A 12,702-nucleotide genomic window follows, 5' to 3' on the forward strand; every position below is an offset into this window, starting at 1 on the left:
AAGGCGGCTTACAACAATGAAAGGCAATATTTAATGCTGAAAACAATTAGTATACAACAATGCTAAACATCATTAAAAGATAATTAAAAATTACAAACAATGAATAAGGAGGCATCTTACAACAATTAACAGGCAATAATGAGGCAAAGATCAATAAGTATACAATGAAATGCCAGGGATGGACCTTGGGAACTTCAGCATACAAAGCTAATGATGGCTTGTCCATTAGGACAAGAATGACAACTGTTTAATTCAGGCTCAGGCTATGCTATTTTTAAATAAGTAACTTATTTTTGCGTTCCTTAGAGGTACAGCAGCACTTTGCATCTCACGATGAGAGCGCAGCTTTGAAGCTGCAGACAGAGGCTGAAGAACATCTGAGAAAAGTCTGCGTATACAGTAGGTGAAGCTGAGTAACAAACCAAAGAAACATCTTTTGGCCAAAACTGGGATGGTTAAATCAGCCAAACAATAATTATGCAAAACTTCAGACTCAAAGACAGTCAGCAACAGACTATGTAAGAACAAAGCCAGTCATGGGAAAACAAATTACAGTGGTGCCCCGCATAGCGATGTTAATCCGTTCCAGGATTAACGTCGCTATGTGAAATCGTGGCTGAACGGAACAAAAAACCCCATAGAAATGCATTAAATCCTGTTTAATGCGTTCCTATGGGGCAAAAACTCACCCTTCAGCGAAGATCCTCCATAGGGGTGGCCATTTTTGCCGCCTCGGTAAGCGAGGAATCCGTCCTGAAAACAGCGGCGGCCATTTTGCAACCGCCCATCAGCTGTTAAAAAAGCATTGCTTTGCCACGACCATGGAAGAGCAAAATTCCACCACCAGCCAGCCCCCCATGATGCCCTGCCTCCTTGGCGGGGCTCTCCCGGGGCGCAGACGGGCAGGCCAGAGGGGCAGGATGCGTCCGGGCCACTGCCTGGGCAGCCACGGGGCAAACACACACTGCTCAGGGCACGGGGCCTCTCCCTCCTGGGGCCAGGCTCCTCCGCCTCTCCTCGCTCCTTGGCGCTTCCAAAACTCAGCGAGCCTTTCCAGGGCCGGCCCGCAGACAGGGCATCGGCTGCCAAAGGTGCTCGGCTCCAGCCTCTGCCTCCGCCCTCCTCCTGCCCGTGGCGCCCGGCGGGTGGATGCGGCCGCGCTCCCCGGGCGCCGCAAGGAAGGCCTCTGGGGTTTGTCCGCCTTGGACAAAGGCTGCGGCTCCTGGGGCGTCCCTGCCACCTCGCACACACATCCCGCCGCAACCCGAGCCAAGCGGGGAGGGCAAGGAAGGCCCCGGGGGGGACTGCCGGCAGCAGCGGCCAAGCACACGCGCCCCGGTTCCCGCTCCCATGTGCAAGAAGGCACACTCAGCTCAAGCGGGAGCCCGGGCACCAAAGGGGCGGGGAGGGGGTCTCTGGCGCGCCTTCCCCCGTCCAGCACTGCCGCCCTGATCCCGGTCCCCGCCCGCCTCCTCCTCTGCAGCTCTCTGGCTGTGCGCGGGGATTGGGGCCAGGTCCTTTGCCCCTCCTTCCACAGTTGCTTTGCCCTGAACGGTTTCCCAAGCAGGGAACCGATCAGGGCAAAGCAAAATTCCACCCAGCCCCGCACAATGCCCGGTCTCCTCGGCGAGGTGCAGATGGGGCGGGGAAGGGGTCTCTGGCGTGCCGCCGCCCCGTCCAGCACTGCCGCCCTGATCCCGGTCCCCGGCCGCCGCCTCCTTTGCAGCTCTCTGGCTGCACGACGATTGGGGCCAGGTCCTTCTCTCCTCCTTCCGCAGTTGCTTTGCCCTGAACGGTTTCCCAAGCAGGAAACCGATCAGGGCAAAGCAAAATTCCACCCAGCCCCGCACAATGCCCGGTCTCCGGTCTCCTCGGCGGGGTGCAGATGGGGCGGGGAAGGGGTCTCTGGCGTGCCGCCGCCCCGTCCAGCGCTGCCGCCCTGATCCCGGTCCCTGCCACCTGCTCCTTTGCAGCTCTCTAGCTGCGCGCGGGGATTGGGGCCAGGTCCTTTCCCCCTCCTTCCGCAGTTGCTTTGCCCTGAACGGTTCCCCAAGCAGGGAACCGATCAGGGCAAAGCAAAATTCCACCCAGCCCTGCACAATGCCCGGTCTCCTCGGCGGGGCGCAGATGGGGCGGGGAAGGGGTCTCTGGCGCGCCGTCCCCCCCCCGTCCAGCGCTGCCGCCCTGATCCCGGTCCCCGGCCTCCTCCTCCTTTGCAGCTCTCTGGCTGCGCGCGGGGATTGGGGCCAGCCCCTTAGCCCCTCCTTCCGCCGATCAGCTGGTGGAGAAGCTTGCTTTGCCTTGATCGGTTCCCCAGGGAACCGATCATCGCAAAGCGAAATTTCCCCATAGGGAACATCGGAAAGCTATCGCAAAAGCGATCGCAAAATCTTCATCGCAAAGCGATTTCATCGTTATACGATGCAATCGCTATGCGAGGCACCACTGTATGTTCTTAAGTGAAAACACAGAGAAATACCTACTACATTCATGCACAAAAGTATAACTTTTACTAGGGTTTGCACAACACTAGTAGAGGAAACCTAATACATCCTTCTTCTCCTTCTCCACCCCCCCATACATCATTTTTAAAAAGTTTGCTAAATATAGGAGATGAAATACAAACCACAGTTCAAGTGAACTTGATACAAATTGGTGCAAAGAAGAATTACATAACATTATCCATGCAGCAACAAGCCTACTGGCTTCCTACCAACCCTGGTTCCGAAACCTGAATTTTACGCGTCTTTGGAAAACCTGATAATGACAGCATCCACTTGGCATTTACCATGTAGTGAAACCTGCCAGATGCCTAACCCAGCAAGAACCACGAGAGGAGAGAACTAGAAACAGAGGGCAAGCTTGTGTCCTCAAGATTGCTTCCCACCCGCAATGAGGATTGTGAAGAGCCTGTGTCTCATCAACAATGAGCACATGCACTTAGCAGCCAAAAGCAAAAAAGAAACAGCGCTCTGAATACCTTGTGATTTCTTGTTGCAGACGAGCAACGCTGGGCACGTAGAACATGACCCCAAAGAAAAGCAGAGGCTCGCTGGCAAACTTGTCCAACTGCTTTTTCAAAGGTTTCTCCAATTCGACCCATCGCACTTGCTGATTCTTGCTGTGAAACCAAAGGCCAAAATAGTGTGTCTAGAGAAAGAGAGGGGAGAAGAGTTTAAAAGTTTATTCTCTAAGCAAATTTACAAAAAGTAATGGACTTTTTTCTTTTCCTCTCACCTTGTATTTAGAACCTATGCCTGTTAACATTTAAATAACTAATAGAGATGGGGATATTCATACACGTATACGAGTATCTCCCCCACAGATGCAGATAACGAGGGTCTGGCCCCCTGGGGCCAGACCGAGCACTCACCTGTCCGCCGCTCCCACGGGCTCTGCCATCCCTCCGGAGTTCGTGGCGGATTAGCCACTCCTGGCAGAAGGAGGGGTTAACGAGCCTCTCTGCCAGGTCAAAGAGTGGCTAATCCATTGCGAGCTCCAGAGTGATAGGAAGGGATCACAGAGCCTGCAGCAGCGGCAGACAGGTGAGTGGCTAGTTATCTGCACCTGTGGGAGGATATCCATATACAAATACCCCCATCTCTAATAACTAATGACAATGCCTTGAAGGCAGCACTGCACTACTAGTCAACTACTGGCATGAGAGGACATTGTTCCCCTTGCTATTGTACTGCTGCCTTTCATGCTACCTCAAGATCAACTCTGGAGTGGCATGGCTGGAACTCTCGGAGCACAAATTTAGTATGTACAGTTAGCTACACAGAAGGAAAGAGAGATCCCACCTCCATGGTTCCACGGATGGGAATCATTCCATGGAAGCACCCTATTAAATCCTGATCAAAATGATTCTTCTTCCTGCTCCCTCCCATGAAAGGGAAAACTCATACTTTCTATCCAGATTCATGGACAAATTTGCATGATGCTTTGTAATAGCCCTGCAGTGGTACTTTACATACCACGTGGTCTTATTAATAGATTTGACTTACTGGGGACGTGAACATACATCCTGTATGTGCAAATCATGATGATATATGGAAGAGCAACCAACTGTATTGCATTAATCTGCGAATTACAGGAACACTTCCTTTCCTGTAATCAAGACTAAGGGGCCGCAAGACGACAGAGACCCCTTCCTCCTTTTAACCACGGTTCAGTGCTGTGCTCAGAGGAGAGATCATAAATACAATTGGTTTGCTAGCAGAACATCCAAGATGGAATTCTCAGCATGTACCATTAAAAAAACTAGGTAGCAAACTCTGGAAAGGGCCCACTCAAAATCCTGAAAGGCCAGTGCCAGACAGATTAGAAAATGCTGCACTAACCGGTGAAATAGTCTGCCTTGGCAAAAGGTGCCTTCCTTGTACCAATACATTAATAATTGTTGATGGCAATCAAAGAGAAATCATGAACTAAGGTTTCAGATCTTGGGTCGGGAATAGAGTCAGGGTTAGGCAGTTAGACACACACACACACACACACACACACACACACACACACACACACACACACACACACACACACACACACACACACACACACACAAAATGGGTGGCATATCAAAGCCAACAGTAAGTAGAACCAAAACTGATGAAGTAGAGTCCAGTGGTTTTGTCTCTCTCCCTAATGACAGTAACAACATGTAACCATTATAGCAGAACTGTTTTAATATAGAATGGAATTAAACAGTTTTACCTACAGAACATCCCATTTTAGGCTATGGGACTGCTCTTAAGCAAAGACTTGACTTATCTCAAGATGACTCTTTCTGCCCCCCCCTTCTATTTCTTCACCTCTGCTGGAAACTGGGATCCCAGCTCTGCCTTGCTCCAACCATTGGTGGGTTTTCTTGAAGGCACATGCCATTTTTGTTATTCTGATTGAGCAGAAGTATCCATGAACCAGCATGACAACTGGGCCATGACAGGTAGCCAATGTACACCTCTGAACAAGCAGGATGAACATGGTGGACCATGCTGACAGTAGTATGTGAGAGCTTCAAGGAATATGACTTCTCTGGTGCCAGTAGAGGCTGTAAACATTATAAATCACAGTCAAGAACAGGAAAGTCTGTGAAGAGACAACCAACTTTTCTCTATACAGATCTAGTGTACCAAGTGTAGCCTGCAGGTTCCATTCAACCCAAGAGGTCCATGTGCATATCCTTAACACATCTGAGGTCTCCAGTCCACCCCAAAATTCATTTTTAAAAAGACATTTGCTTGGAGCATAGAAGGTAATTTTTCTGTGGTTATCCTCCCAACATCCCACACACATCCTGAAACTGTTTTCCCCCTTTAATAGAAAGGCTCTTTTTGTCATTATGGGCTTTTTCAGTAAACAGCTTTAAAAATTAAAAAAAATATATTTGGAGGTGAGCAGGGTGGATGGGGCCAAGTCTAATATCCAAGGGTAAGGGTAGGTGACCTTCAGGTTTCTGGAAGTTGCCAATCGTCCAGACTACGGTTCTTATTTATTCTCACAGCAAGCACCCAGTTGTCTGATTTCGGAACAAAGTAAGCCGCGAACATGATCAAAATCTTGCTGATCCCCACTTAGAAAACTGAAGATGCCGTTTGCTAAAATGGATGAGGGGAGAAAGGGGGTGAAGGCACAAAGTCAACTTTTTTGGAGCACGATGTTTGTCTTGCAGTCTGTTAACTTTGCCTCTATTACTTTTCTAGCTTTCAGTGCAAGCCCTCTCAGGATAACTCGGAGACACAATTAAAATAAGAAAACATGACTAAAATCATGTTATCGCCATGAATTGACAGTAGTAAAAGAGCAGTCTAAACCACTCTAAGGAGCAGCACAGCAAGTCAAGAAAAAACATGAACTTCAGACAAAACAAACATAGAAATAACAACAGTTAAAACAATTACAGTAGTCATACTGTACTTCTGAACTCAAAGAAAATTGAAATAAAAACATTTTTCAAGGCCTGTTTAAAAACGGATGTCTCGGGATGTAAGAAAGTGCCACAAAATTGAAAAGAAAGGACTGACGGTAAAGAGGTTCTACTCTTAAGCACTTTTGAATCTAATTTATCTCAGTGTCAGACCAGAAAACAAAATTCTGTTACATCACAAAATTGGAGGGGGGGAGAATCTGTTGAGCAAAACGATTGCACTTTGCCAGCTACAAATCTCCTTACTGTGGTGGACTCCAAATGAATGGTATTTCCATTCTTAATTAAAGCCATATTTGTTTGCGCAGCCACTTTCCTGATGATTCAACCTCGTCACTGACCCCTTGTGATTTTAATGAAATAAGGTATTGTTCTACTGCTGCTGATCTTGTAACCATTTAGTGATCAAACACTGCAACATTTGCAAACTGATTTGAGATTTTCAAATGAAAAGTGGCAAAGTGATGGCCTGGCAACTAAGTAGGTAGGTAAATAAATACACAAATAAATCCAGCATAATTTACATATTTAGACCACTCCGAAACTCTGTTAAAGGGTAATTTCATTTGCAAGACCAAATGTTTCTTTAAAACAGTGGTACTGTGTAGACTGGAATCACAGAAATAAACAATATTATATGCATCATGCAGAATCCCAGATTTCCAATACCAGCTGTTTTAAAAGGACACCAATTAGTCCAAGCGGTGTATGCTGTATATTTACAGCAATCAGAAGCAGATTCCAAAAGCACAGTAATTAAAAACAGCTTTTAGCAGAAGAAGCTTTCAATGATTTTTTTAAAAGATAAATTACAGTAGGGAAACAATCCATAACTCTCTAGAACAGGGCCCAGAACAAACTCAACAAACAGAAACACACAAAACACATATTGTCTGAAGTTCATACCACATTCCAAGAAAAAGCAAGTGAGCAGAAATTTCCTTTCCTGGCAAGTCACAATGGCTGTGGAGAAATCTGCCCACTGTGTAGAACTCAGACATTTCTCTGGTGACCGTATCAGAGTTAGTAAGGGAGGCATCAGCCTTAAGGGAATGCATGGGAAGCAGAAAGATTTATCCTGTGTTAAACCATGCTGCTTAACTGGCTCACCAAACAATCAGGTTGCAATTACACGCCTTAGAAAGTCATATGTGGAGAAGAATTATACCCAACAAATGGATGCCAACCACATTGCTAAAATCTTGTGTGTTTTCCTTTAAAAATTAAAAAAAGATGTCAAGGCGTGTCTTTTGCTACAAGCTTCTCAATTCCCAAGAGGTCTGTGAATTCATTTTTTTTTTCTGAATCTTACTCCTCCTGCAAGTGGGGCTGGCACTGAGTGCAGGTCACCTGCAGCATCTGGAAAAGCTTAAAGCACCTGGGTTACCCAAGATTGGGAACCACTGCTCTAAGCAAAACACTCAGTTTGATCCTGAGATGAAAAGTGAAATTATGGGATTGAATTGAAATGGAACTAGTTCTGTAGTAATAAAGAGTTTAGAACTCTCTCTCTCTTTCTCTCTCTGTGGAGTACAGCTTCGAAAACCTTAACCCAGCATGACCATACTACTGGACGATTCTATGCACTTTGGAATCCAATTACTGTATATTAGCATGTTATTTGAGAGCCAGTGTAGTGCACTAGACCAGTGGTTCTTAACCTTTGTTACTCGGATGTTTTTGAACTGCAACTCCCAGAAACCCCAGCCAGCACAGTTGGTAGTGAAGGCTTCTGGGAGTTGCAGTCCAAAACTCCTGAGTAACCCAAGGTTAAGAATCAGTGCACTAGACAGAATGCTGGACTAGGACTCAGGTGACCTGAGCAGCAGGATTGACACCTGTTTCAAATATTTGCTCAACTATGGAAATTCACATGAGGGGTGGGCAATGGTAAAATCACTCCTTAAATATCTTACATACCATGGAAACGCTACTAAAAAGGTTGGGAAACGCTACTAAAAAGGTTGGGGACCGCTGCCTTATGGGATATATAAGATTTTTAAAGTACTCTGTTTTTTTTAAAAAAACTTTTCGACTTGTTTGTTTGTTCTGAATCTTGGTAATTTATTTAAACTGTACATAAACGGTGAAGAAGTGGAGAGAGTTGGTAGTTTTAAATTTCTGGGTACTTACATCTCAGAGGACCTCTCATGGACTATAAATGCCAACATGCTAATGAAGAAGGCACAGAAGAGGCTGTATTTCCTGAGAATGCTTGGCAAGTTAAATTTATCTCAGCATTTACTTCTGTCCTACTACCGTAGCACCATTGAGAGTGTCCTAACCTATGGCATTCTGGCATGGTTTGGGAGTAGCTCTGTAGCGGACAAAAAAGCTCTACAGAGAACCATTAAAATTGCCCAGAATATCATCGGGCTCCAGCTACCAACCCTGGATGACATCTTCACATCCCGCTGTCTAAGGAAATCACATAGCATCCTGAGAGACTCTTCCCATCCTGCTTATAACTTTTTTGAACTGTTACCGTCTGGCAGAAGATATAGAACAATTAAGACTCGGACCACACGTTTTCTCAATAGTTTTTATCCCAGAGCTATAATTGCAATTAATAATGAGCTTAAAGACCACCAGCAGTGAATAATTAGTTGGACTGTGTTACTTGGCCTGTGGTGTAGATGTTTGTATTTTTAGTGGGGGACTTTTAGTGGGTGGGGAGTGTTTGGGGAATTTTTTGTGTGTGCATGTGTCTGGTCTCTGGGTGTCTGTGAATTTCGTTGTATGTGTATATACTTACAATGACAATAAATTATTATTATTATTATTATTATTATTATTATTATTATTATTATTATTATTATTATTATTATTATTATTATTATTATTATTATTATTATTATTATTATTAAACAACCAGAACTTGACTTTCCTTGATTTTGGTTGCATGATGTAAAAATGGTAAGAATCAGTGAAGCAAAGCGGTTGTTGGGATAGGCTAGAATTTGGGAGATAAAGCTTGTATTCCCCACCAAGCCTGACTTCACAGAGCTCACTGGAATAAAGGCAGACACAAATTTAATGGGTAAGTAATATAAAGACTTTTTTTTAACAGAAATCGTTTATTTTATTCTTTTGTTTGTCATAGTAAATTCTATTGGATCAAAGATAGACAATACAATACACTGGCCAAAATTCTGTTGCTTAGCTGAGCAAGTCACACTAGAGTAGGTCCATTTGAATCGATGGAATCTAGGGAAAAGCTGGCTCACCAAATCCTTGCTGGTTCAATGGGCCTATGCTAGTGTGACTCACTATGCTAAGCAACAGGATTCCAGGCACTGTATCCCAATAGACTCTACTGAACATTGGAATACTAGAGCCTTAAATATAGCAAATACAAGAGAACTGAAAGCTTACAGATTTAAAGTGAGGCCATACAAGGGGAAGCGGCACTATCTGACCTTGCTATGTTTTTCTGTTGAAATGCTCAGTTGGCCTCCATCCAAATTCCAAAGAACACCCACCCATGCTGCACAAGCAAAACAGCTAAAAGAGGTATCTCGTGGCGATAATCCCAGTGCCATGCATGGTGTGTGGCAACCAGTTACACCCCCAGAGAGCAAAAGGGATACTCGGTGACCCTGGGCAAGCTGCACAGTCTCAGGGCACTCCCAGAAGAAGGGAATTTAGGCCAGGTAAACTCATCAAAGATGACTAGAATATGTTTATGTTCTAGTGAACTTTATTTTATAGAATGTTAAATGTGCCACAAGAACAGACCTACCAAAATCAGCAGAAATCAAGAATTCAAGTGCATGACTTAATTCACCTTCTACACTTCAAGTCACAAAATATGTAACATGCTTCAATACAATCCATTGCTAAGGAACTAATAATACTGGAATGCCGTCAAGTCAATTCTGACTTATGGCAACTCTTTCCAGGATATCTATACATAGAAGTGGCTTACCATCCCTTTTTCTGGTGGGGGGCAGCTGCAGACTGTGTTGGCCCAAGGGCAGACAGGCTGGATTTGTGGAAGAGGCACAGTGGGGAATTGAACCCCCAACCTCTCCCTAAACTACTGATCTATCCAGCCAGGGTAAGCAACTAAGCACGATAAAATGAGTGCATGTTCTTCTTGCTTGACTTTGAACCCTTTTATTATTTTGTCATAACCTTGTCCAATAAATATTTTTCAAAGGCCAACAGAGTTATTTTTGCTTTTCCCTCCTACCCATGTCCCAACATTATCCACAATGCTGTTTAAAAAAATACATGGATCTCTGAAATCTGCCCGCCCTGTATCTGTGTAACAAACTTTTACAACAATGGAAAAAGCAATGGTGTTTACAAGATCTGCTCCAGCGCTCAATGATTTCTTAGTGAATATTGAAGAGGGGAGACTTAAAAAAAAAATTCAGTGCAATACCATGTTATCTTAAATTACAGAAGAGACAGTGTGGACACATTGGGTGCCACGCTGAACTGCAGAAACATGAGCGAAACACTCAAAAACATAGCAAGTAGCATTAATTTAGGGAGAGAGAGGGAATAAATGCCCGTTTCAAATCACCGGGAGTTTGCCTTGGCAGGAAATAACAGTGAATCACAAATCAAACCGTAGGTAATGGACTGTCCCTGCCTTTTATGTAAGCAGGATACATTTGCCAAAGTTCCATTCAGTGATAAGATCGGGCCAAGTCCAAGAATAACATAGTCTAATAAACAGATTCCAAATGACAAAAAGGCCGGAGCTAACAATATGCCAAATTGCAGGCGACAGATGGCCTTTTCCTAGGTTTGCCTCACCTCTCGTAATTCTAGCCGCTGAGCCACGGCCTCTAGGCACTCTTGCCCGGTGCTCTCCACAGAGAGTGTATACTCGATCTTACTGTTGTCCAGCAAGCGAATCCGGGTCATGAAACAGTTCTTGCTCCGGACATTGTAACGCCTGGTCCTTCGCAATTTCAGCCCGAAAGGCATGGTGGCTGGGCTCAGGGAACCGTGGTTCTTCTCAGGCTTGAGGTGGCCTCAGTAAAAGAACGTAGAAGGTGGCTCCTTGAGGTACCGCTGTTCTCCTCCTCCAGGTTGGGAAAGGGTGGCCCATGCCAAAGGATGATCTCAGAAGCAATCCCTGAAAAACATCAATACAAAAGGAGGCTAAATTTCCACTGAAATAGCAGAGATAGAAAACTGACAGGTAGGAGCCAGAATGGACCACACGCCAAAAGTGCCTTTCTGCCCTCAAGGAAGCCCAACATGCATGCATGTCCCGTCTAGAACCTGGAAAATATCCTGATCATAGGGTAGGCTGCAATTCCCATTAGTCATGCTAGTTTGGGGAATCTGGGATTTGTAATCTCCTCCCCCCCCCCCAAAAAAAGTAGTAACTTTCCCATACTCTTGTCCTTTCTCCCCATAGGCAAGCACAACTTTCTGTAGACAGCAATAACGCAAAGGTCTACTGTTCTTTTTGAACTCATGGCTTACAGCTAGTGATTTTCTTCTTAGGCTTCTGATCAAGGAAAACAAGACTATCAACCAAGGCAGAAAGATGGCAACTAAAAGTAAGATTTAGGAAACTGTGCAGATTTTAATAGAGCCTGTCTAAAACTCTTGGACACAAACAGAGAACATGTTTCAGGGACATACCCTCTCTCTTCCCTTCTCCATAATGAATGGTCTTTATCCTTCCCAGAGGATGTTAACTGGAATCTAGAAAAATTACAATTTTGGAATACGGCCCCATCCTGGGAAGTTTCCAAATTATCGGAGGTAAACCCATGTTTAGGTTGTACATATATCAAATATGAATGCTATTTTTCTGGTATGTTGCTATGCCCAGCATTAGCCATGCTTAGCTCTGGGCACATCTAATGTTAAATCTATTAGGGGAATGAATTTACTCCGAATAAGGAACTGATTTGCAATCATAGCCTGCAGAGATCCAAAAAGTTATTACACTGAAAAAAGTTTCCGAACTCTAAGCATTAACTAATTACTTAAGGATGTTGAAACTAAAGTTCTAACATATGTCTATAGCTTATACCCATTATTGCAATCACAGCATTTCAGTTCCTCACATGTCGGCAGCTGCATTTACAGATTATACATATTATTTCTAAGCATGTGGTATATTAGGAACAGGTTATTTACTTAGGCCAGAATCCTGTTGGGGAAAGAATTATACATAACAGCAATAGGGCAAGTGTGTGGCTCTCCTTAGCACAGTGGTTCCCAACCTTGGGTCCCCAGATGTTGGAACCTTGGAACTCCAACTCCTAGAAACTCAGCTAGTGGCTTATGAGAGTTGTAGTTCAAAAACATCTTACTCAGGTTGAGCAACACTGCTTTAACAGAACCTCTGTCACATAATGGACAACCCACCAGAGGGGGCAAGCTGCTCGTGCAATTAACACAGCACACATATTTCTAAAAGTATTTTGCCCTTATTATTTATTTAAAAGAGTTGCTAATTGGACTTTTGCTTCCCAAAGGGATGCACACTAAAGCCAATTCCCTTTGGGTTTTCTGAAAATCCTTTTTGCTACTAACATATGTCCAAACCCTCAAAAGCCAAATGAAATACAAGACAATTATATGTCATAAGGTTGTGATCCTCACAGTCCTAGAACAGTATCCTTCATTATTTGCCCTGCATAATGATGATTATGATGATGAAACTGCTAGATAGCTTAGTGGTTTAGGCATCTGGAGGAAGAGCAAGATTTGTTTGGGATTTGTTTGGCACAGTGAGTTATACCTAGGACTAACATTGGATTTAACCCTGAACTAATTCATTTTAAGTGGGGATG

General features: G+C 44.5%; 1 protein-coding gene across 1 annotated transcript in view; it reads right to left on the minus strand.

Annotated features, from left to right (window-relative positions):
- Positions 1-12,702, minus strand: part of PTPN14 (protein tyrosine phosphatase non-receptor type 14) — a 155,155-nt gene that overhangs the window by 75,031 nt on the left and 67,422 nt on the right. Inside the window, exons 2-3 of the mRNA XM_020808676.3 lie at positions 10,697-11,021; positions 2,981-3,150 (exon numbers count right to left, since the gene is read on the minus strand). Coding sequence (XP_020664335.3) covers positions 2,981-3,150; positions 10,697-10,870 — 344 coding nt within the window. The 5' untranslated portion in view covers positions 10,871-11,021. The remainder of the gene's footprint in view (positions 1-2,980; positions 3,151-10,696; positions 11,022-12,702) is intronic.

This window comes from Pogona vitticeps, chromosome 1, assembly GCF_051106095.1.
Source record: "Pogona vitticeps strain Pit_001003342236 chromosome 1, PviZW2.1, whole genome shotgun sequence".
In the NCBI taxonomy this organism is placed as follows: domain Eukaryota; kingdom Metazoa; phylum Chordata; class Lepidosauria; order Squamata; family Agamidae; genus Pogona; species Pogona vitticeps.